This window comes from Callospermophilus lateralis, chromosome 1 (genome assembly GCF_048772815.1).
Source record: "Callospermophilus lateralis isolate mCalLat2 chromosome 1, mCalLat2.hap1, whole genome shotgun sequence".
Classification (NCBI taxonomy): Eukaryota; Metazoa; Chordata; class Mammalia; order Rodentia; family Sciuridae; genus Callospermophilus; species Callospermophilus lateralis.
Window position 1 is genome coordinate 158005131 of NC_135305.1, and position 22079 is coordinate 158027209.

Here is a 22079-nt window from a genome sequence, read left to right on the forward strand (position 1 = left end):
GACTGGGGCAGCACTCCTGCGCAGGCCACCGGCACACTACAGCACAGGCAGCTGGTGTGCTTGGGCAGCAGCCACTGTCTTTTGTAAGGACAGGTTTTGAAAAAAATGGACTCTTCAGTCTAGAAAGATAAGGAGTTGAGAGAATTATAAGTCAAGTCCCTAAAGTAAGCTCAGAAAAGCCCAGGGCCGCACAGCCCTGCTGGTGAGATGGAGGAACCTGGGGTTAGAGCCATGCTGTGGAGCCTGACCATAGTTTGGGGGAAATAATCCAGTAGAGAGGACGTGAACCTGGGACGTCTGGTGCAGTAAAGTGGGGCAGGCCAAGAAGGCTGAAAAGGGACCCAAGAACTGTCTGCTTAAGAGACGGCAGTGACAAGAGCCATGAGGTCACAGCGCTGCTCTACTTGTTCTGTGTGGGTCCAAAGGTGGCAATGGGTTTTGATTAAAAATTTCAGAGAATGGGTAAGATAAAAGTTTAAGAAAGCATACATGTAGAGTTTAAAGAACAGAAATAAGACAGATTCCAATGTGCTCTACACACAAGGTAAGAACGGGGACCTTACAAACCCTGTGGAAACCCCTGGCTGCCTGGAGGTAGCATTGTAGGGGGCTGGGTCAGCAATCAGACCTCCCCTCTAATGGCTGCCACTCCCTGAGACCTGGGGCTGCAGAGATCATGCTGCATTCCTGCCCCATATCTGACTTGCCTTTGCCAGGCCTTGCCTGGGCTAAGGGAAATACCCCTTTCAGTGTTGGCAAGGGTTTCTCCAGGTTTTACTCTAGGGCAACTATGAAAGGTTAAAAAACTGGCCTCTAGTCTCAGGAGTTGGAGGATCCCTGTGTCTGAGGGTTGCTAACCTTCCTTCATGATACTGAGTCCTCTCTCAGGCTCTTCCCTGAGAGCAGTTTCTATTCTTCCTAGGTCGAGACTGCCCAAACTCAGGGAAGGCCTCTCCGTGTGCGTCAGAACAAAGCCCCAGTCCTCAGTCTCCCCAGAACAGCTGCTCAGGGAAATCTGCAGACACCAAAAACATATTTGCATTAAAGGTATGACGCGTCTCTCTTGGGTCTTGATTTCCTTGTCAGGATGAGGAGAGAAGGGAGACAATATTCAGGAACCTTGGGGCAGCTGTATCCATCTGGAAAAGAGAGCCACTGGTTTGGCATTTGTCTGATGTCACACCCTCAGGCAGCCAGAAACATTGAGATCCATTCCACCCCTCTGTTGCCCCCCCTTCCCCTCAGCCAGCCCCGTGGCAATGAGGGCCTATCAGAAAGCTCTGGGTAGACCTTGAACCCAGGGGTCAGCTTTGAATCCTCCAGCATGATAGGGGTGCAGCTTTGCCACCACCAGTTGAGGAAGGCCGCGGCAGCCAGAAGCACTGGGTTGGAGAGGAGAGGTGGTGGCTGTAGTCTACCCTGGCCCCTCATTGGATCCTTTTAGTTTTTTGTTGTCCCTCTCCTGTGTAGCTCTCTAGCTCTGGCCTATCATGTGCCCCAGGGTCCCAGTCTGCCTCCAGCCACTCAGTGTCAGGTTGGGCAATGAGGAGGGATTCGGCCCAAGGCCTGCTCTTGTCTTAGTGACCAGTTACTTCCCAGCAGCACCGGCATATCTCAGCTGAGCAGAAGAGGCGCTTCAACATCAAGATGGGCTTTGACACCCTCAACAGTTTAATCTCCAATAATTCCAAGCTGGTGAGTTGCCTGAGAGTGTCAGGTGGTAGTGACAGGATGGCTCTTCCCTGCGTGCCTTTGACGCACCAGGTGCTGCCGCCTGAGTCTCCTGCCTTCTGCAGACCAGCCATGCCATCACACTGCAGAAGACCGTGGAATACATCACCAAGCTGCAGCAAGAGCGGAGCCAGATGCAGGAGGAGGCCCGGCGGCTGCGGGATGAGATCGAGGAGCTCAACACCACCATCATGTGAGGCTCGGGCCTCACACGTTCACGTGGCAGAGGGACCTTTTGTGGTTTTGCTGCTGATGGAGCTGATGGAGCCTCTCCTACAGCGTTTAGGTTCTGGTCCTCTGCCCACAGGCCTGCATTTGTGCCTGGCAGTGGCCCAGAAGCAGGCCAGTCTTGCCCACCTGGCCCAGGGTTCTCCTCTGCCGCCAGCTGCCTTCAGAGCTTCCCCTGATTCCTCCTGTTGTTTCAGCTCCTGCCAGCAGCTGCTCCCCGCCACAGGAGTCTCTGTCACCCGGCTTCAGTATGATCACATGAGAGACATGTTTGACGAGTACGTGAAAAGCCGGATCCTGCAGAATTGGAAGTTCTGGATTGTATCTTTGGGTGGTCTTTTTTGCTCTTCGCTCCTGTAGGCAACATACTGAAACAGTAGATGTGACGCTCAGTTCCCTTAGAGAGCTTTCTGCTTGGTTGTCATTGGCTCATCAAGATAGGCAGTGCTAGTTTCTGTCTCTGGGAAGAGAGGTCTGTTCTGGCCTGGCCTGCGTCCAGGGGAGAGCTTCCAGGGTACTTTGCAGGAAAAGCCAGGAGGCCACGTGGCCACTTCCGCTCTCTAGGTCTGTGAAGAATGCTGGAGCCACCAGCAGAGGCAGCAAGCGGGGAAGGACAGGGGTCAAACAGCCTCGTAGCCTTTTTACTTTTCACTGACAGATGAAAACAGGGCTCACCTAGTTACAGTGGAAGAGCCGGATGCAGTGCATTCCTGTAATCCCAGCATCTCGGGAGGCTAAGGCAGAAGGATCTCAAGTTCAAAGCCAGCCTCAGCAACTTAGACTCTTGTCTCCAAAAGGGGCTGGATTTGTGGCTCAGTGCTTAAGAAGAACCTCTGGGTTCAATCCCTGGTACCAAAAAAAAAAAAAAAAAGAAGAAGAAGAAGAAGAAAAATTTACAGTGGCAGGGGCTGGGGCTGGGGCTCAGTGGTAGAGGGCCTGCCTCGCACATGTAAGGCTCTGGTTCGATCCTCAGCACCACATACCATCTATAACTAAAAAAATAAATAAATATTTACAGTGGCAGAGCCTGGATTTGAAACCAGACCCCTCAGATTCCTCTCAGTTTGTGTTCACCTGGCTTTGAATGTCCTGGGTACTAGGCCATGTCTTTACCTTCCGGATGGCAGTACGGCTCTTACAGGGATAGCTTCTTCACCAGCTTCCGCTCTGCCTTCAAGTAGGCAGGGCCCTCGTGCGGCAGGTCAGCCATGACATGGGGCCAGGGGCCTGGCATTTGGAGGAAACAAGCACATGGAATGTAAGGATCACAGCTACAGCAGTCAGACAGGGCAGAGCCACCTGTGTGTACTTCTGTGGGTGGTTTTAAATGAAGAGATGGTAGACACTCGTGACTCAGCTTGCTTTGCTCTCCTGTCTCCTGTCATTAGTGGAGCCAGGTGGCATCTGGAGTGAAAACCTGTCACAGGACTAGGTGGGGGTGGACAGTGAAGTCCAGGAGACGTTGGTAGCCTGCTGTCACCGAGCACACCTAGGAGGGTGTGACCCTGGCTCAGGAAGCAGCCAGGAGCTGTCCATGCACACAGTGAGCGGGCACACAGAAGACACGCCCCCTCTAGACAGCTGCTCATCGGTCAGCTTTGGGCCTCCTGTGTTACATAAAAATCTGTTCATGACATTATTTCAGGAATAATAATGTGTCCTCCCTGCCTTCTGCTCACTCCGTGGTCATAGTTAGAGCAAACTATCTGATCACACGCAGGACACAGCTTGCCTGGAGACAGGACTGCCTCTGTCTCTGATCAGCTCTCTGTGGTTGATACTTGCTAGTCCAGGGGAATCAGGAGGAAAGCTGGGCTGTCACTGGGCTTTGTCTTCCCTCAGCTGCCTGCTCTCTGGCCCTCCTGCACGCTCCCTTCTCCTTAACCCACGCCCTGCAGTTTAGCATCATCATCAAGCCGCTGTTTGAGTCCTTCAAAGGGATGGTGTCCACTGGCAGCCTGGAGGAGCTGCACCAGACAACACTGTCCTGGCTGGACCAGCACTGCTCCCTGCCCATCCTCAGGCCGAGTGAGTGGGATGGTTGATGCTGGTGCCGGAGGGAGGGAGGCGTGTAACTGGAGTCAGTGCTTAGGGGATCCTGCCCGCAGTGCCAGGGGTGGGAGGATGATGCTGTACAAGAGGCCCTGAGCCAGCAAAGCTATTGCAAGGGCAGTGTGTCTGCCAGTCTGCTCCAGTCCAGCTTTTGTTATTGAGCACCTAGTATTTGCTAGGTGGCTTTAGGGGCTATTGACTATTGTTTAATTCAGGGTACAGGCAGCTTTTGTGAGGACTGAGGCTAGCAGGGCCTGGGCCTGGGCCTTGCCCACAGTCCCCCCCTGCACTTGGCTCTGGGCTGTCGTCTTTATGCCTGAAAAGCATCCTGTAGGGTCTCGCCTGTGAAGTCACGTGCTCTGCTGTTGTGGGTCGTGTCCCCAGGCTAACTTGCCCTTTGTCTTCCAGTGGTGTTGAGCACCCTCCGGCAGCTGAGCATCACCACCTCTGTTCTGACAGACCCATCCCAGCTGCCAGAGCAGGCATCAGAAGCTGTCACCAGGATTGGCAAGAGATCGGGGGAATCCTAGCCACCTAGATGGCATATGACCTCGTGAGATGCCTGGAGACCCGACCTGTCCCCACTCTTCCTGACCCAAAGCCTTGGGCCTCCCTCTGCTCTACTGGCTGTCAGGATGCCATGCTCAGGGCCTGCCCACAGCGATAGCCCATCTTGGGAACCCCTTGCTGTGACCTCTCTCTCAGCAACCTCAGTCACCAACCTCCCTGCCCACAGGGCAGCCGGACAAAGGGAAAAGCGCCTTTCTAGTCCTGACCTGCTGGTGGTCCGTCTGGGTCCTGGACCAGTGAGTGAAGCAGATGGGACAAGGAGACAAAGCCTGATCCTGCTGGTGGGAAACTTCCAGGGTCCCTCTGAGTTCCTGTCTTGAGACTTCCTGCTCCTGCACCCTCGGCTCCCTGCGCTCCTCTAGTGATCCTGCCCGGGGCGGGCAGAGGCCTTATTCCTGCCTCTGACCCTGACGGCGCCTGGCCCTTGTGGGTGACCTGGGCTTCTGTTTCAACTTTGGCTTGGTGGGCTGCCCTCTTCCACCCCACAGGCTTCTGGGGAAGTGCCTTCCTCGCAGACCCGGAGCACACAGGCCCAACAGAGGCACCGAGCGTGCACAGCATTGTCCAAGCGGCTGCTCAGCTCAGAGGCCCTCCAGCTGCCTTGTCGGTTGTGTTTGGTCCACCTGGTGTTGCATTCTTCTCAGTGCTGCTGGGGACCTGGCCCAAGGCCTGTGGGGGTCCTCTTACATCTGAGGCCTTTGCCCTGATCCCCACCTGGTGGCAGAAAGGGAGGCATGCCCCAGGGAAGTTCCCCCGAGTTCTGGCATGCAGAAGGCCCAGGCCACACTGTGCAGTCAGCTGGCCGTCTTGTCTGGTGGGAGTCAGCTGGGATCCCGAACAAGGGCAGGTCTTAGACCATATGTCAGCATGCTCAAAGTCCAGCCCGTCTGTGTTTGGGGAGGAAACTGAATGCTGAGGGGGTCACCTCAGAGCTATCTTCAGATGTCCCCAGGTGAGACATGAAGGACTGCACTCAGATTTGGTACAATGGAGGTGTGGCTGGAGGTGGCAGGCATCCAAAGGTTCAGGGGACCTGAGTGCAAACTGCAGCTGGAAGGGATGAGGAAGGACAGCTGCAGGTGGCTGCACCTGAGTGCTCTCCCCAGCACTCAGGTTCCTCCTGGGAAGAACGTGTTTCTCTGATCTGCTGTGAGGATCAGAGCCGCCTTTGAACCCTGGCCGCCTGCCTGTCCTCGCCCTCATGCCTAAAGGAGTCACCTGAGGAGGAAGCCCTGGGATGCCCCTAAGTTCCACCCAGGCAAAGGCAGGGGCTCCAGCTCCATCTCAGTCTTGGTGGATGGAAGACAGAGAAGGGGGTGTCTCTTTCAGCCACTGGCTGAGCCACCATCTCTGTAGTGGGCCCTAACCAGCCATCTGCTCCCCTGTCTGCACTTCTGCCCCATGTAGAGCAGCTTGGTGGCACCCCTTAGCCACCTCAAAAAACATGTTTACAGGCTGAGGGGTGAGCAAGGCATGTGGGGGCTGGTGCTTTGTATTCCACTGGGAAATGGTAATGGAATTGATCCCTTACCCCAGGATAAATTCAGAGTTCCCTTTCAGAAGTTAAGACCATATGTCAGCATGCTCAAAGTCCAGCCCGTCTTGTGTTTGGGGAGGAGCCCCACCAGGATCTGAAGGGAGAGAGGACAACCAGACATTGCTGGGAGGGCCTCCTGGGGGACCCAGGCCCAGCCCTTCCCACTCCTGTGCCTTGTAACCTGCAGGTGGTGTAGTGGTGGCCAAGGCTCTCCTGATCAGGGGGCTCCCACTCCTACTGGGGAGGAACTTTAAGAAAAAAAAAAAAAAAACAGTGGGCTGTAAAATCATCTGCCTCCTGCTTTATGGCCTACCTCTCTTTTGCTGAATTTACCTTCATGATTCAGCTGAGGCTGTTGGGTCCCGTGAGACCGGAGCGGGCGTGTGAGCGCGTGAGCGCGTGCGCCCTGGCGGACTTAGCTGGATGGCCTTTTCTGTCTGGGGCTGACTTTAGTCTCTTGGTGCCTCTGCTTGCTGTGGCTATGAGGCTGCAGTGCTGTGTCTCTGCTCCACACGGGATTGTCTCGTGACCCGAGAACTTTCTTGGTTTAGAGTCTTGCCTGATGAATCTGGCCAGATGGAAGGGCCTGTCCTTGACCTTTGTCCTGGGCTCCCTGGCTGGCATTTGGGGCAGCTGAGGCCACGCTGCTACCAGCAGCCTCATGGCGGGTGCTTGTTTACACACCTTCCCACCCCATTCCTGTGCCCAGCCCCTGTCAATGCTGACACTTTGAAGAGGAGAAAATTGACCTGAAAAGATAAAAACAGAAGGACGGCAGGCTTGTCAGTCTCTGAAAGTGTTTCTGTGAAATCTTCCGAACCCATCAGTGCCCACATGCTGTTCGTTCTTTCGCTATGAGTGGGAGACCACGGACGGGGCGGGTGCAGCCAAGGGGCTTTCTGAGAGTTGGCAGCAGGTCACACTGTGTCACCTTCCTGGGGCCCTATGGCAAGCCAGCTGCAGTCCAGTGGTTTTTCACTCAGAAGTCAGCACTGACGACACACTGGGTCTAGTGAAAGAAGGCTGGAGGGCTGTGGAGCCCAGTCCAGCCCCTGTCCCCTGCCACCCACTGAGGAGAGTCAGTGGCCAACGGGGCTCCGTGCTCTCGTGACCCAGTTTAATCCCATGTGCTGTACTGGGGTTCTGACCCCTCCCCTCTTCCATAGCCTGGGCCTGAATGTTTCTGTGCCATGGCTGAGATGACCATTTGGATTCTCAGAGGACACAATGCCCAGACCCCAGTTGTTCCCAGTGAAGGAGTGAGGTGGCTGGTAGCACTGGGCTGCCTGTGGTCAGAGCATCCTGGGGTGTGTGAAGGGTCACAGGTCCTGGCCCTACTGGCTTACCCAGCCTCGGCCCAGGGCTCAGCTCCTCTCCCCACTGGCTCCCAGATGGGCAGGCTTGGAGGGGACATCACCCCTCCTTGCTTTCAGAAGTCCCTTCCCTTTGTCCTCATCTGACCCTGGGGATCCCTTTCCCTCTGCTGAACAGACACATGAAGGTGCGAGTGGGGCCTTTCTCCACACTGGGGAATCTGGCCTCTAGTTAGAAGCACCACTGCCAGTGACTTGGCTTTGCAAAGTATCTTCCTGCGGCCTCTGCAGGGAGCAGTGTTTGGGAAGCAGCTCACTGGGACACTCGGAGCAGCAAGATGTGGACCCTGTCCCCTCAGTGCCTGTTAGTATTAAAGAGGACTTGAACCATGTCTGGCCACGTGTAGGGGCGGGACAGTGAGGGGAAATGAAAGAGCTCAATAGCAGTCTTGACATTTGGACTGTCTGATAGGCACCTTGGCCACCACCCACAGGCCACCCCAGGGTAGGTGGGCAGCTTCTCAAAGGCTCTAGGAAAAGGGGGTGGCCTTAAGAAACAACCCTATCCTGTGCCTCCTGCAGGGCCAGCCATGGGGGTGGGTGAGGCTGAGGACAGGCCGCCTCAGCTCACCAGACTGGACTGCTTGTTGCCACATGCAAAAACCAACCTTCAAGAAAGAAGGGAACTTGTCACATTGAATGTAGACTTGTGTGTGTACCCACTCTTGCACAAGCCTGTGTGTGTGTGTGTGCCTGTGTGTGTTTACTTCATGGAATTTTTATAAAATTCCTTTCCAATTATTTAGCAGAACTCAACCTCCATTTCACCTTCAGACTTTGGATCCACAGTCATCCTGGGTGAAGCGATTTGAAGAGTTTGTTCTCTTGGGGTTTCCTAGTGAAGATCTGGTGAGGGGTGGGAGACACCAAAGTCACACATTTCTGTAGTTTACATCCTGCAGGGGGGAAGGCCTGAAGGGCTCAGCCTGTCCCCAGGCTGCCTTCCTCCAGGGGCGCCCTGTTTGAATCTTCACCGCCCGCCCAGGGCCAGCGGGCTCACCGGCTTGTTCTGCTACTCCATGGCCATGGCTACAGCATGTTCTGTTCTTTTCCAGGTTTCAGTTATTATGTACATGGCTGGTTTTTTGTTTTGTTTTTTTTTTTTTTTCTGTTGTGAACTTCAGTGACTGCAGGGCTCCTTTGAGGAGGTGGTTACACCTGGGGGTATGAAAATCCAAACCAGGAAAGGGTCTGGTTTGACCAGAGGCTCCTTCTGTCCCTGTCACCCTCAGCACAGCCCTCTGACGCTCTGCTGTCGAGAAACGCGTTTCCACCAGCTGTATTCAACACTACAATGCATTTTTTAAACTATATTTGCATTCAAGACAATAAAAAAACTTATTTTTTTGAAAAGCTGTTCTGTGTGGCCTTCAATGCTGCCTGTCGAGCTGTGGGCAAGGTGAAGTGAGGAGCCAGAATGTTGGGAGACGGCGATTCAGCCTGGAGTGGAGGCTTGGGTGCAGGGTGGGGGTGTTGAGGGTCCTGTGCTTTAACAGCTGCTCCCTCCCTGACCCATCCAAACTTGGTCTTCTCCAAATTATGCTCCCAGCGCCTTTTAAGATTGCACACACCATATGGAACTGGGGTCAAATCAATGAGAAGAACAAAACAGACACCTTGTTGCTTAGCTCAGTGGAAACCAGGGTCCTCCAGTCCACAGGAATCTGCAGCCCATCGCCTTTCTCTGCAGGGTGCTGGTTCTCAAGGCCCAAGGTCCTGCTTTGTGTCATGAAGACTCTTCCCCGGGGGAGTCCTGAGGATCTCATCAAACACAAGCCTCTGCATCAGCCCACTGCGTCTCAAGTCAGGGATTCAGATTTCCACCACTGTCCTGTGAAACAAGCCAGCAGCTCCCTACAGGCTGGCTCCCTTATCCGCCACCTGTGCAGGCAGGTGGAGGAAGAAGGTGTGGAAGAAAAGAGTGCAAATTAGAGGTGACAAAAACCTCCACCTCTGAACACAGGGACACTCTGCTGCTCAACTTCCCAGTATTTAGTGTCTAAGGCATTGGATCAACAATTAGCAGAAAGACCCGTGTCTTGGGGCCATTGCCATGACAAGGAGCCTTTTCAGTGCTGGGCCAGTTTGGGCTGTGCTGATGGTGACCTACCCCCTAATCCCAATGATCCTTGGACACGAGTCCCCAGGCAAAATCCTTCATGGCAGGGGTTTGTCATCTCCCCTGTGAATGCAGGCTTCCTTGGGACCACTGTCTTTCTGGACACTGTCTTTCTGGACACCCCTCCAAGATGCCCTGCCCACCCACAAGTTGCCAAGCTCAAACCCGGAGGCCTAAGGCCCCTCTTCTCCCTCCCTCATCCCCCCTGATGCCAAGAGTTTCTCAATTTCCTCCAAATCCATCCTCTCTCCCCATCCCACTGCCAGCAGCACCCGAGTTGCCAGCTCCCCTGGGAGCTCCAGCCCATCATCTCAGCCTCTCACCCTGAGGGCTCTGGGGCAGAGTCTAAGCTGGTTGCTCTTCTGCTGGGTCCTTCAGGGCTTCCCAGGGGCAGCCTCAGTCTCTAACATAAGCTTTGTCCCATCCCGCCAAGCCCAGCCCTGATGCTGCGCCTCCAGTGCACAAGTGTGGGCCCGAAGTCAGGCCCCAGCGCCCTGAGTCCCCAGGACACTGTTTGTGATTATTCAGTTTATCTTCCTTTTATGACAAAGGCCCAGGGCCTGGTACCCAGCAGAGAACTAGCACATGGCGGGGGCCAGATAACTATGGAATGAACTCAGTCCCAGAGCTGCCTCACGCCCTCAGAAAGGTGGAGGGGGGCAGGGAGGTGGGAGCCACAGGTACAGATGTCAAGCTAAAGAAGGCATTGAGTCCTAAGATGATAAGTCAATTCCAAATTTCAATAATTTGGGTTGTAGATGTAACAATAATCTCAAATGGCATTAAAAGCATTCCATGTTTTATTTATTTCTTTATTTGGTACTGGGGATTGAACCCAGGGCTATTTTACCACTGAGCTACAGTAAAGACTGAGTCCAGTCATTTTTATTCTTATTTTGAGACCTCAAACTTGCAATCCTCCTGCCTCAGCTTCCCGATCTGCTAGGATTCACAGCATGCACCATTGTGCCCTGAGAAAGCACTTCATTCATCTTCATGTAGCCTTGGTTCTGTGGACCTCAGTTTTGCTTCTTATTTTTGGTAGCTCTTTTTATATATTAGGATTTGACCTTAAGCCTATGTAGTGTGATTTTTTATCTTTTTAGTTCTGAAAATCTCCAGTACACCCAGAAGTAGAGAACGCTATGGTGAATCATCATCCACTTTAACAACAGTCCACTGCGGGACAGTTTTGTTCCATTTATACCTCAGCCCTACCTCCATTTTTTCAAAGCAAATCCTAGGCACAGTATGGATTTCATCCATCAATAGCAAATGTGCTTTTTTATACCACTTCCAGAAGATTCCTGCAGGGTCCGTCATTAAAAAGTTCCCAAAGGCTTTGTGAGAAGCTATAGAAGTCACTCTCAGTGAGAAACCTGGGGAATGGGGTGTAGTAATTGATCAGATTTTCTGTTTTGCTGAATCATTAGCTAGAAAACCCTACTGTTTAGTAAGGGGAAAAGCTTTCTAAGATAAGAGTCTACTTTCCTGCCTAAGTGGGCATGGTACAGCCAACTGCCTAATCTCTTGATCTAGTCTGACTGAGCTGAGCTCCTGGGGGAAGGGACCCAAGGGCTGCCTGGTTCTGTGACTGTTGTGTAGTGGGAGAGGCCCGAGTGAACCCCACCCTCATCCCAGACTGGTACCAGCTCCTCCCGTGGCCGTCCCTCCCATGGCGGGTCCTCCTTGTCCAGCTTTTCCTCTTTCCGCTCTTGTCCTTTGATCAAGACTGGCTAAGTTTGAGTGAGGTCAGGGAATGGATGGTATCGAATCTGAGCAGTGGGCTTTGTGAGACCCCAGAGGAGCCAGAAGGGGGCGTCTGGGAACAGCCCTGTGGTAGATGGCACCTGGGCCAGGAGCCTTCCAGCAAGCAAAGGAGCCCAGCGGAGGAGGCACTAGGGAGGCCGAGCCCCGCAGGGAAGGGCAGACTTCAAAGGAAGAGCCGGTTACCAGCCTCGCACGATGTATCTTACATTTTCCTAGATCCTGTCCCTTTACCTCCCCGGGGGCCTTTCCTTGTTCCTTATCTGTCCTGTCACAATTTCCTTTTTTCCGTTGACTCATTCATCTCAAATCTCCCTTAAGTCCCTCTCCCAACCAAACTTAATGTGAAGTGGGCTCCACCCTCTCTGCGACCTTTAGCCTCCCCTGCCAAAACCCTCTTCATCTCCAAATGCTCCGCATCCCATGGCAGCACCCGCTGCTCAAGCCAAACCCCCCACCCGGCCTGGAATCCTCCTCCCCTTCCCACGCTCACCCCATTGGTGGGTCTCCCCGTTGCTCCCTCAAAAGGTCACAGTCCACCTCTCCTGCCGTCCCCACGGCCTCTTGCCTTGACACCTTCAGTGTCCTCCATGCCTCACTTCCTGGGCTCGACCATCAATTCGCCACCCATGAGGCCAGAATGGTCATTCTTATGACCTTTGGGATGGTGACCTTCTGCTCAAGCCTCCTGGGGCTCCCAGTGCCCTCAGCACAAGATCCCTCATTCACCAGGGGGCCTGGGTGCGGGATCCCGCTCCAGCCTATTGCAGATTACAATGGTGCCCGCCTGCGACTTTGGGGACGGTATGCGCCAGGGCAACCTGAGCACTGTGGGTAGCAGGTCTTGTCACTTCTCATTTCTTGTCTCTACACCTGACGAATTTCATCTTCCATGTTTCTCCTTCTTGTTAAAGCCACCCTTCGGGCCACCATCCTTGGTGGCACCTGGAGGCATTTCCTGAGTCTTTCCCTCAGCAGCCTGCCCTCCGCTTCTCATCTGTCAAAGAGTGTCACCAACAGTGGTCCCATCTCATTCTGTGGATGTGACTGGCACTGGCCAGGGTCATCTCCTAACAGACTCCCCGGCTCTGATCCACCAGAGTCAGGGAGCTGCCACAGCTTGCAGACACCCATCCCTTCCGACCCCACCCTCTTCCGGCCCCAGAAGGAGCACTCCAATGCTGCTCTTCCAGGGGAAGGCCCAGGCCCTTGCCCAGCGCCTGGGACAATACCAGCTTCATCTCCCGTCACCTCTGGGCTCCAGGTTCCAGCATGGCATGCTGGCCACATGCCGCATGTCTTCCTTACCTCTGCCACCCTTCCCTTCCCCACCCTGAAGTCCCGGTGCTTTCTCCTGCTCCCCGTGGTCTGCCCTGGCCCAGCCCACCCAACCTTGGACTTTGAACTACTACCGGAAGTACACCATTTCTGTCACCCATGTCACATGCCATCTTCTGCCTGGTGATGTAATTCAGTGCCACCTTCACATCACCATCTTGCCTTAAGGACAAGGACATCTCATTTTATCAGTCATCTCGCCTAGCACGCAGCTTTTGCACCCTGAGTACTTAGTAAAGTCATGATTTAAATCACATCTACCACTCCCTGCAGGGATGATGCAACGGGCCATGAAGCAGGTGCTATTATTACCCCCACTTTAGAGATAAGGAAATTGAGGCTGAGAGAGTTACATAACTGCCCATCGTCACTACCGCTGATCTGAGCTGTAGTCCCGGGGTGTCTGACCAGAGCCCAGCCCCCGCCCCCTAGCAGCAGCAGACAATGGGGCATCCCATTGCCATTGTCCCATACTTATATTTAAAAGACCCTAGGAGCAGGTGTGATTTCCTCACTTCACACACAAGAACCAAGCCTCACCACTCATCCTCAGAACACTCAGCCAACCAGGAGCAGAAGGGAACTTCCTCAGCCTGATAAAGGGCTTCCAGGAAAAACCCACAGCGGACAAGGTGCTGAACAGCGAAAGACAGAAACTTTCCCCCAAGATCAGGAGCAAGACACAGATGTCTGTTCCTTGTCAACATTGCTGGAGGGTCTACCCAGAGCCCTTAGGCAAGACATAGAAATAGCAGGCGATTGGTTTAGGAAGCCAGAAATAAAGCCAGTACTCTCATCTAAGTCCTAACCAGGGCTGACGAATTTCATCTTCCTTGCTTAGTTGCTTAGGTCAGATGAGAGCGGGTGCATTCAGGGTGGTATGGCCGCAGATGACTCTGTGAATGTGTAGATGACCTGATTCTCTATATAGGAACCGTAAAAGGATGCATGCACACAAATGCCCCTACGAGAGCCAGTGAGTTCAGCAGAGTTGCAAGAAACAAGACCAATATACAAAAGGCAGCTATACTTCTGAAGACTATCAATAAACAACCAAAAAATAAAATTAAGAGTTCCATGTACAATACCATCAAAGAGAATAAGATCCTTAAGAATAAACTTAACCAAGGAAGTGCAAGACTGTTACCCTGAATACTAACAACATCACTGAGGAATATTAGTTATCCATAAAAAGGAATAAATTAATGATACATTGTACAATGTGGATGGACTTCAAAAGCATGCTAAGTGCCAGGTGCGGTGGGGCACACCTGTAATCCCAGTGGCTCAGAGGCTAAGACAGGAGGATTGCAAGTTCAAAGCCAACCTCAGCAATCACAAGGTGCTAAGCAACTCAGTGAGACCCTATCTCTAAATAAAATCCAAAATAGGGCTGGGGATGTGGCTCAGTGGTTGAGTGCCCCTGAGTTCAATCCCTGGTATCCAAAAAAAAAAAAGGCACGCTAAATGAAAAAAGCCAAATGCAAACAGTCATATACGACTCCATTCAAATGAGATTTCCAGAATAGAGCTAGCCACAGAGAGAGCTCAGACTGGTAGTTGCCAGGAGGTGGGTGGGAGTAAGTGAGCTTTGCCATCTTAATTGTTACAACGTCTTTTGGGGATGATGAAGTGTTTTAGAATTTACTATTAGTAGTGGTTACACAACATGTTGAACACACTAAATACCAATGAATCGTACAGTTTATGATGGATAATTTTGTGTCATATCAATTTTGCTTCAATAAAAAATATTGAAAGAAACTAAAGAAGATCTAAATAAATGGAAGGACATCCCATGTTCATGGTTGGAAAGACTTAATCTTGTTGTAAGATTGATGTACTCCCCCAATTCAGAGATTCAATGTAGTCCCCATCAAAATTTTTAAAAAAAAATTTTTTTGGTACTAAGGGATTGAATTCAGGTGCACTTGACCACTGAGCCACATCCCCAGCCCTTTTTTGTATTTTACTTAGAGACAGGATCTCACAGAGTTGCTTAGCACTTTACTGTTTTCAGAGGCTGGATTTGAATTTGTGATCCTCCTGTCTCAGCCTCCTGAGTTGCTGGGATTATAGGTGTGTACCACCACACCTGGCAAAAATTCCAATTTTTTGTTGGCCTTTTTTTTTTTTTTTTTTTTTTGCAGAAATGGACAAGATGGTCTTAAAATACATATGGTGAGGGGCTGGGGATGTGGCTCAAGCGGTAGCGCGCTCGCCTGGAATGCGTGCGGCCCAGGTTCGATTCTCAGCACCACATACAAACAAAGATGTTGTATCTGCCGAAAACTAAAAAATAAATATTAAAAAAAAAGTACATATGGTGATAAAAAGGACTCAGAACAACCAAAACAATCTCAAAATCACCCTTCCCAATTTTTTATTTCCACAATACTGAGGAGCACTTTCCAATTTTAAAACTTACTACAAATCTGCAGTCACCAAGGAAGTATTATTCTGGAAATAGATTTGTTGACCAAGAGGCCAGAACTGAGATTCCAGAAGCAAATTTGTCCTCTGCCAACACAGCCCAGACCACGGGAAAATAATAGCCTTTGTGACTTTGGAACTTAGAGAAAATGCACAGATCTTCCTGATTTGGGACTGGGCAATGGTTTTTTGGATAAGACAACAAAGAAAAAATAGGCAAATTCACCTGTTTATTTGCTGCACACATTTTTATGGTGTCTATAATTAAAAAACAAAAACATCTAGGCATGGTGGTACACACCTGTAATATCCAGGAAGCTGAGGCAGGAGGATCGAAAGTTCAAGGCCAGCCTCAGCAACTTAGCAAGACTCTGTCTCAAAACAAAAAATAAAAAGGGTGGGGATGTAGCTCAATGGTAGAGTCCTCTGGGTTCAATCCCCAGTACTACAAATAAAGAAATAAGCCAGGTGTGGTGGCACACACCTGTAATCCCAGCGGCTCGGGAGGTTGAGACAGGAAGATCATAAGTTCAAAGCCAGCCTCAGCAACAGAGAAGTGTTAAGCAACTCAGTGAGACCCTGTCTCTAAGTAAAATATAAAATAGGGCTGGGATGTGGCTCAGTGATCGGGTTTCTCTGAGTTTAATCCCCAAAACCAAAAAGAAAGAAAAAAAGAAAGAAACTAGGTGAGGCTGGGGCTCAGTGATAGCACACTTGCCTGGCATATGTGAGGCACTGGGTTCGGTTCTCAGCACCACATATAAATAAATAAAATAAAGATCTATCAACAACTAAAAAAAGTATTTAAAAAAAAAAAAAAAAAAGAAAGGAACTAAATATTGTCAAGAATCTCAAGCTATTGAACACTTGTGGCCAGAGGGAACAAAAGGGTGCAGGCTCTCTGGAAAATAACTAAGTTGTTCATTTAAAAGTCAAAGACAGAATTGCCATATGACTGAGCAACTGCAGTCCTAGGTACACATCCCAGAGAAGTGGAAGCAGGGAGCTTCCCACCTTTAATCCCAGTGACTCAGGAGGCTGAGAAAGGAGGATCCCAAGTTCAAGGCCAACCTGGGCAACTTAGTGAGACCCTGTCTCAAAATAAAATAAAAAGGGTTGGAGATGAAGCTCAGCACCCCTGGGTTCAATCCCCAGTGCCAAAACAAAATGAAACCAGGGACTCCACCATGTCGTGTGTAAATATGTCATGGCAGCTTCATTCCTAACAGCCAGATGCAGGAATGATCAAATGTCCTTGTACTGACAAATGGATAAATCAAATTAATTTATCTGTGCTGTGGAATGTTATCCAGCCATGAAAAGGAATCAAGTCATTTGCCCAGCATATGCAAGGTCCTCAGGTCCATCTCCAGCACTACAAAAAAAAAAAAAAAAAAAGGAAAAGAAAAAGTAATCATGTTCTGACCCGTGCCACCGTGTGGATGAACCCGGAAAACAGTGTGCTAAGGTGTGGGGAGAGGAAGTCCAGAGGGTCACTTAGAGTACAGTATTTAGTCTTCAGTGTAAAACTGGAATGTAGGAAAAGTGGCAGGAGGGATGAAAGAGTGGAAAGTTGGGAGCAGTTAACACCAGAGAGTCACAGCCCCTGACAGTCAGGAGGTGGGGAAGGGGAAGCCTGGCAACAGACAGACCTGAGATGCTGGCCGTCCAGGGAGATCAGAAGAACCCAGCCCCAGACAGTAAAACCCAGGCCCTGGGGACACTCCCACCCCACAGTCCTCAGCCAGTGAGGAACCCAGAGGGGATAGAATGCTGATCGCAAGGGCTCTGGGTGTGTCACTTACCCAAACATCCGGTCACTGGCAGGAAAAGCCTCGCTGGCTCTGTACCTTGGGTCTCAGTCCATTCTTTGGGTTTGGAGAGGTGAGCATGTTTCTCACATCAGGAAAGAATCCAGGCACCAAGGCCAGACCTGGGGCGTTCTCTGCTGTGGATGTACAGAACAGGAGACTAGGCAGATGAAACAGGGAAATGGCTGCTCACAGGGCGAGAAAGTGTTCTGGAATTAGCTGGTGTTGACTCTGTTCACACACACACACACACACACACACACACACACACACACACACTGGTACCAGGGATTGAACACAGGGGTACCACATCCCCAGCCCTTGTTCATATTTTATTTAGAGACAGCATCCTGTTAAGTTTCTTAGGCCCTCACTAAATTGCTGAGGTTAGCTTTGAACTTGCGATCCTCCTGCCCTAGCCTCCCGAGAAGCTGGGACTACAGTGCTTCATTTTGCCCGGCCCCTCGCAAATGGTATTCTTCACAGAGATGAGGTAATTTGTCTAAAGTTACAGCATAGTTAGTAAGTAGAGAACCAGAAACTGAAACCCAAGAAGATCCGCTCTTAGCACTAACACTAAGAGAGAAAATGTGCCTGGAGCCGGCAAGCAAGTAAATCAATTAAGTTGGGATATTTGTCTTTTCTTTTTCTTTCTTTTCTTTCCTATACTAGGAACTGAACCCAGGGCCTTTCACACTGAGCTACATCCCAGCCCTTTTTTATTCTTTATTTTGAGACAGGGTCTTGCCAAGTTGCCCAGGCTGATGTGGAACTTGCCATCCTCCTGCCCCAGTCTCCTGAGTCACCAGGGTTACAGGTGTGCGCAGTGGCACCCTGTGTAAATTGGGGTTTTGGGGAGCCTCATGATTGCCATTTTGTTCCTTGTCATTACAAAGAATTGTCATTTGGATAGTCCCTTAAAGACTTAAAGGTCTGGGAAAAGCGATGCTGCCTTTGTGTACTGAGAAACTGGTTGTGCAAGGAAGTGTGTCCCCTAAGGGGCGACTTTTTGTGCCATTCAAGCCCTGGATCTGGAAAGCAGGGCACAACGGACCCTTGGCTAATCTCAGAGGTCATCGAGAAGAAATGCAGGGTCCACCCCACCGCTCTGGTGGCAAGCCAAAGCGTTTGACCTCTGCTGACCCTCGCAGAACTCTCCAACTCTCCATTTTTCATTTTCTTTTCTCCAACTGCTATTTCATTATTATCATTATTTAGTTGTCGATGGACACAATACCTTTATTTTATTTATTAATCTTTGTAAGTGGTGCTGAGGATGGATCTGGGCCTCCCACGTGCTAGGCACATGCTCTACCACGGAGCCCCAGCGCCAACCCCTACTTCTTCTTAAAATTTGAAATCATGTTTATTTTACTAACTTTTAAAATGGCATATACTAATTATAAGAAATTTCAGGAAATATAAAAATATAAAGAAAATAATTCCCCTCCCCAGAGGTCCTATTTTTCAATTTTGCTTTCTGTCCATCTGTGAGATAAATATGTTCACTCAGACAGACGGACGCATACACAGCACGTGCTTTTTAACTCCATGGGGGCGATTCTTAAATAAACTTTTCTGAACGGAGTTAGACTCCATCCCTCTACTTGGGGCATTTTACTGTGCCATTTGGTAATTCTTTGAGAAAATGGCCTTGGGGGGCCACCTCATGCCATTGTGGAGACAGGAGAGTATGTCTCCACGTGGCCTTGGTTTAGTCACTTGGGTTGCAAGGTGGCCGTGGAAGGAAGGGTGCCTCTCAGGCCCCACTTTGGGAAGTACAGCTGACAGAGGTCCCATCAGCTTCCCCCAGCCAGTGACCTGTGGCAGGCACCTCGGGGGGCTCATTCCTGGGAGACAGGGCTCCTCGGACGGGTGACTTTGGCTTGGCTTGAGGATTCTCCCAGGGCCCTGCTCAACCCTCCTAGGATGGCCCAGGCCGAGGTGCAGTGACTGATCCTCTCTCCGTCAACAGGGACACAGCTCCCTGCCCCCCCTCTGGTTCTCACTGGTTTTACTGCTAGCAAATCTCTGGCATGATGACCTGGACAAACAGGTCACATCACTTTTTTGGGTAGGCTCGGATGCGACTCTTAACGCTACGGTGGCACCGTGGCGGACCTGTGGTGTCTGCCTGTCGTCCAGGTCCCGTGGCCTGCTTGGGAAGATGCTCCTGGGGGGCCGAACCCTCCGTGAGAGGATGCTGTCTCCGGAAGTGGCTGAGCGGGGCTTTCTCACCAGCCTCATCTCCAGCCTGATCACTTGCTAGGCCTCAGCTGTCGTCACCGTCACCGGCAGAAGGCTGCCCCTGCTGTCTTCCTGGGCACTTGTGGGGCTGAGCAGTTTCACATTTACTGGCTATTTGATTGCTGGGTTTTACATTTAAGCTTTTCTTTCTCTTCTCTCCTCTTCCCTCCCCTTCCCTTCTCCTCTCTCCTTATCTGATGGCCTCTTCTATTTCCTTTCTACTTTTACTCTCATCTCTTAATTCTCCAGAATAAGAAAATGACATTGTTTAAAAATCCCCTTCTTGCTGAGCCTGGTGGCGCCCACCTGTATTCCCAGGTGCCTGGGAGGCTGAGGCAGGAGGATGGCTTGAGCCCAGGTGTTCGAGGTCAGCCTGGGCAACCTAGCAGGACAAATGTCAAAACAAAACAAAACAAAAACACAACTTTTCCCTACCTTTACTTATTTATTTATTTTTGATACTGGGGATAGAATCCAGGAGCACTCAACCACTGAGCCACATCCCCAGCCCTTTTTTAAAATATATTTTATTTAGATATAAGGTGTCACTAAGTTGCTTAGGACCTCGATAAATTGCTGAGGCTGCCCTTGAACTTGTGATCCTCCTGCCTCAGCCTCCCAAACAGCTGGGATTACAGGTGTGCCCCCCTGTACCTGGCAGGATTCCCTATAGTTATATTACCTCTTCTTCTATGTTTCCTTTATAATTTGACATGCATGAACTTTTAGTCAACCTTAGAGAATTCCTCCTGAGATAATTAAATAAATCAGATGATTGCATTACTTTTTATTTTCTGTGATCCCTGGTAGGTTATTTTCCTTGTCTATGTGACTTACTGGCACTGATTTTTTTTTTTTTTTTTTTTTTTTTTTTTTTTTTGATGCTAGGATTTGAACCCAGGGATGATAAATTACTGAGCTACATCCCCTGCCCTTTTTTATCCTTTGAGACAGGGTCTCACGAAATTGGCTGGCCTCAAACTTGCCATCCTCTTGCCTCACCTTTCTGAGTTGCTGGGATTACAGGAGTGCACCACCACACCTGGTGGCCCTGGACTTTTAAAAGTCATTCTTTTGGGGCTGGGGATGTGGCTAAAGCGGTAGCGCGCTTGCCTGGCGTGCGCGGGGCGCTGGGTTTGATCCTCAGCACCACATAAAAATAAAATAAAGTTGTGTCCACCGAAAACTAAAAAATAAATATTAAAAAAAAATTCTCTCTCTCTCTCTCTTAAAAAAAAAAGTCATTCTTTTGGATGATTTTGGAAATTTGTCAACAAATATTAAGGTCTGCTTGTGTTTTTTTCTTCTTTCTAGATTTGAGCAGATAATTATTACCCCCCCAAAAAAATCTAGTTATTTGAGTTTGCACTTGCTGAGTTCCAGGTAGCTTAGGGTTTGTCCCACGGACCAGCTGGGGTTGGCTCTGTCCCATGTTGCTGCTTTGCAAACAGGAATTGGATGTTTTCCCCCTTGCACGGAGCCGTGGGAGATGGTCTCGATCTAGAGGCAAATTTCTACTGTAATCTCCTCCCCTGTAAATCTTTCTTGTTTCTGAGAATCTGTGGGCAGAGTGAGCATCACGGCAGATGTCACCACACTAGTTGACCACCTCAGGGGCCCAAGAAGCAGCACGCACATCCTGAGACCTGTTGCACGGTGGGCGAATCTGGCGAAGGTGACGCTAAGTGAAAAGAACCGTGTGCAAAAGATCACGTAGTCTGTGATTTCATTGATGCTAAAGTCCAGAACAGGCACATGGCGGGCACAGGGAGCCAGCGGTTGGTGGTGGCTGGGCAGAGGGGCTGGGTTCTTCCGGGCTAATACAGATGATCCGGAATGGTGATGATTGACTGCAAGTATACAGTCATTTGTCACTTAAGGACACCCACTGAGAAGCATGTCACCAGGTGACCGCCAGTCCTTGTGTTGTACCGACATAAACCAAGAAGGTGCAGGTCGGGTGCTTGGCTAGGCTGGAGTGGGTGGGTGAGGGGGTACTTCTGGACTGAAAGTGGTGCTGGGGTGCAGGCGCTTTTTTTCTTTAATAAATGGAAGGAGTGCACCCTGAAATAATGAGGAAAGTGTAAGATAATGCTATAGTTTGGACCTGGACTGTCCCGCAGGCTCATGGGTTAGAGGTACTTGCTCCCACCTGTGATGCTATTGGGAGGGCATTGAGGTGTGCCCATAAGGGGATTATTGGGACCTCAGCTTCTTCCTCTTCCTCTCTTTGCTTCTCAGCTGCCATGAGGGGAATGAGTCTCCTCCAACACAGGCCCCAGAGCAATGGGGCCTAGTGACCCTGGACACTGAAACCTCCAGAACTATGAACCAAAATAAGCCTTTCCTCTTTTTAAGTTGATTGCCTCAGGTGTTTTGTCACAGCAGCAAAAAGCTGATGAACACATACATTAAGTACATAAGCCAGTAACATAGCCATGTATTATCAATTTCAAGTATTATATACTGAACCTACTTATATGTACTGTACCTTTTGGTGAGTGGGTGTTGGGACCGGAAACTCTCCACCACCAAGCTGCTCCCCAGCCCCGTGGAACTGTGCTGCATGCTGTTGTATGACTGGCAGCACCATTTGTTTGCCACAGCGTCACCTCATACAGGTGAGTCAGGTGCTGCACCATCACATTAGGATGGCTACACTGACACTCGTCAGGAATTTCTCAGCTCTAGCAGTATCCTTTTTTTTTTTTTTTTGGTACTAGGGATTAAACCCAGGGACACTTAACCACTGAGCCAAATCTCCAGGCCTTTTTATTTTTTATTTTGAGACAGAGTCTCACAAATTTGCTTAGAGCTTCACTAAGTGGCTGAAGCTAACTTTGAAATTACGGGTTGTCCTGCCTCAGCCTCCC

General features: G+C 50.5%; 1 protein-coding gene across 2 annotated transcripts in view; it reads left to right on the forward strand.

Moving 5' to 3' along the window:
* Positions 1-8811, forward strand: part of Mlxip (MLX interacting protein) — a 56489-nt gene extending 47678 nt beyond the window's left edge. The window contains exons 12-17 of one of the 2 annotated variants that reach the window (XM_076847762.2): positions 923-1047; positions 1600-1695; positions 1797-1924; positions 2157-2280; positions 3858-3987; positions 4420-8811. In XM_076847762.2, coding sequence (XP_076703877.2) covers positions 923-1047; positions 1600-1695; positions 1797-1924; positions 2157-2280; positions 3858-3987; positions 4420-4541 — 725 coding nt within the window. In that variant the 3' untranslated portion in view covers positions 4542-8811. The remainder of the gene's footprint in view (positions 1-922; positions 1048-1599; positions 1696-1796; positions 1925-2156; positions 2281-3857; positions 3988-4419) is intronic. The other variant, XM_076847851.2, reaches the window with a different exon arrangement.
* Positions 8812-22079: the final 13268 nt, after the last annotated feature.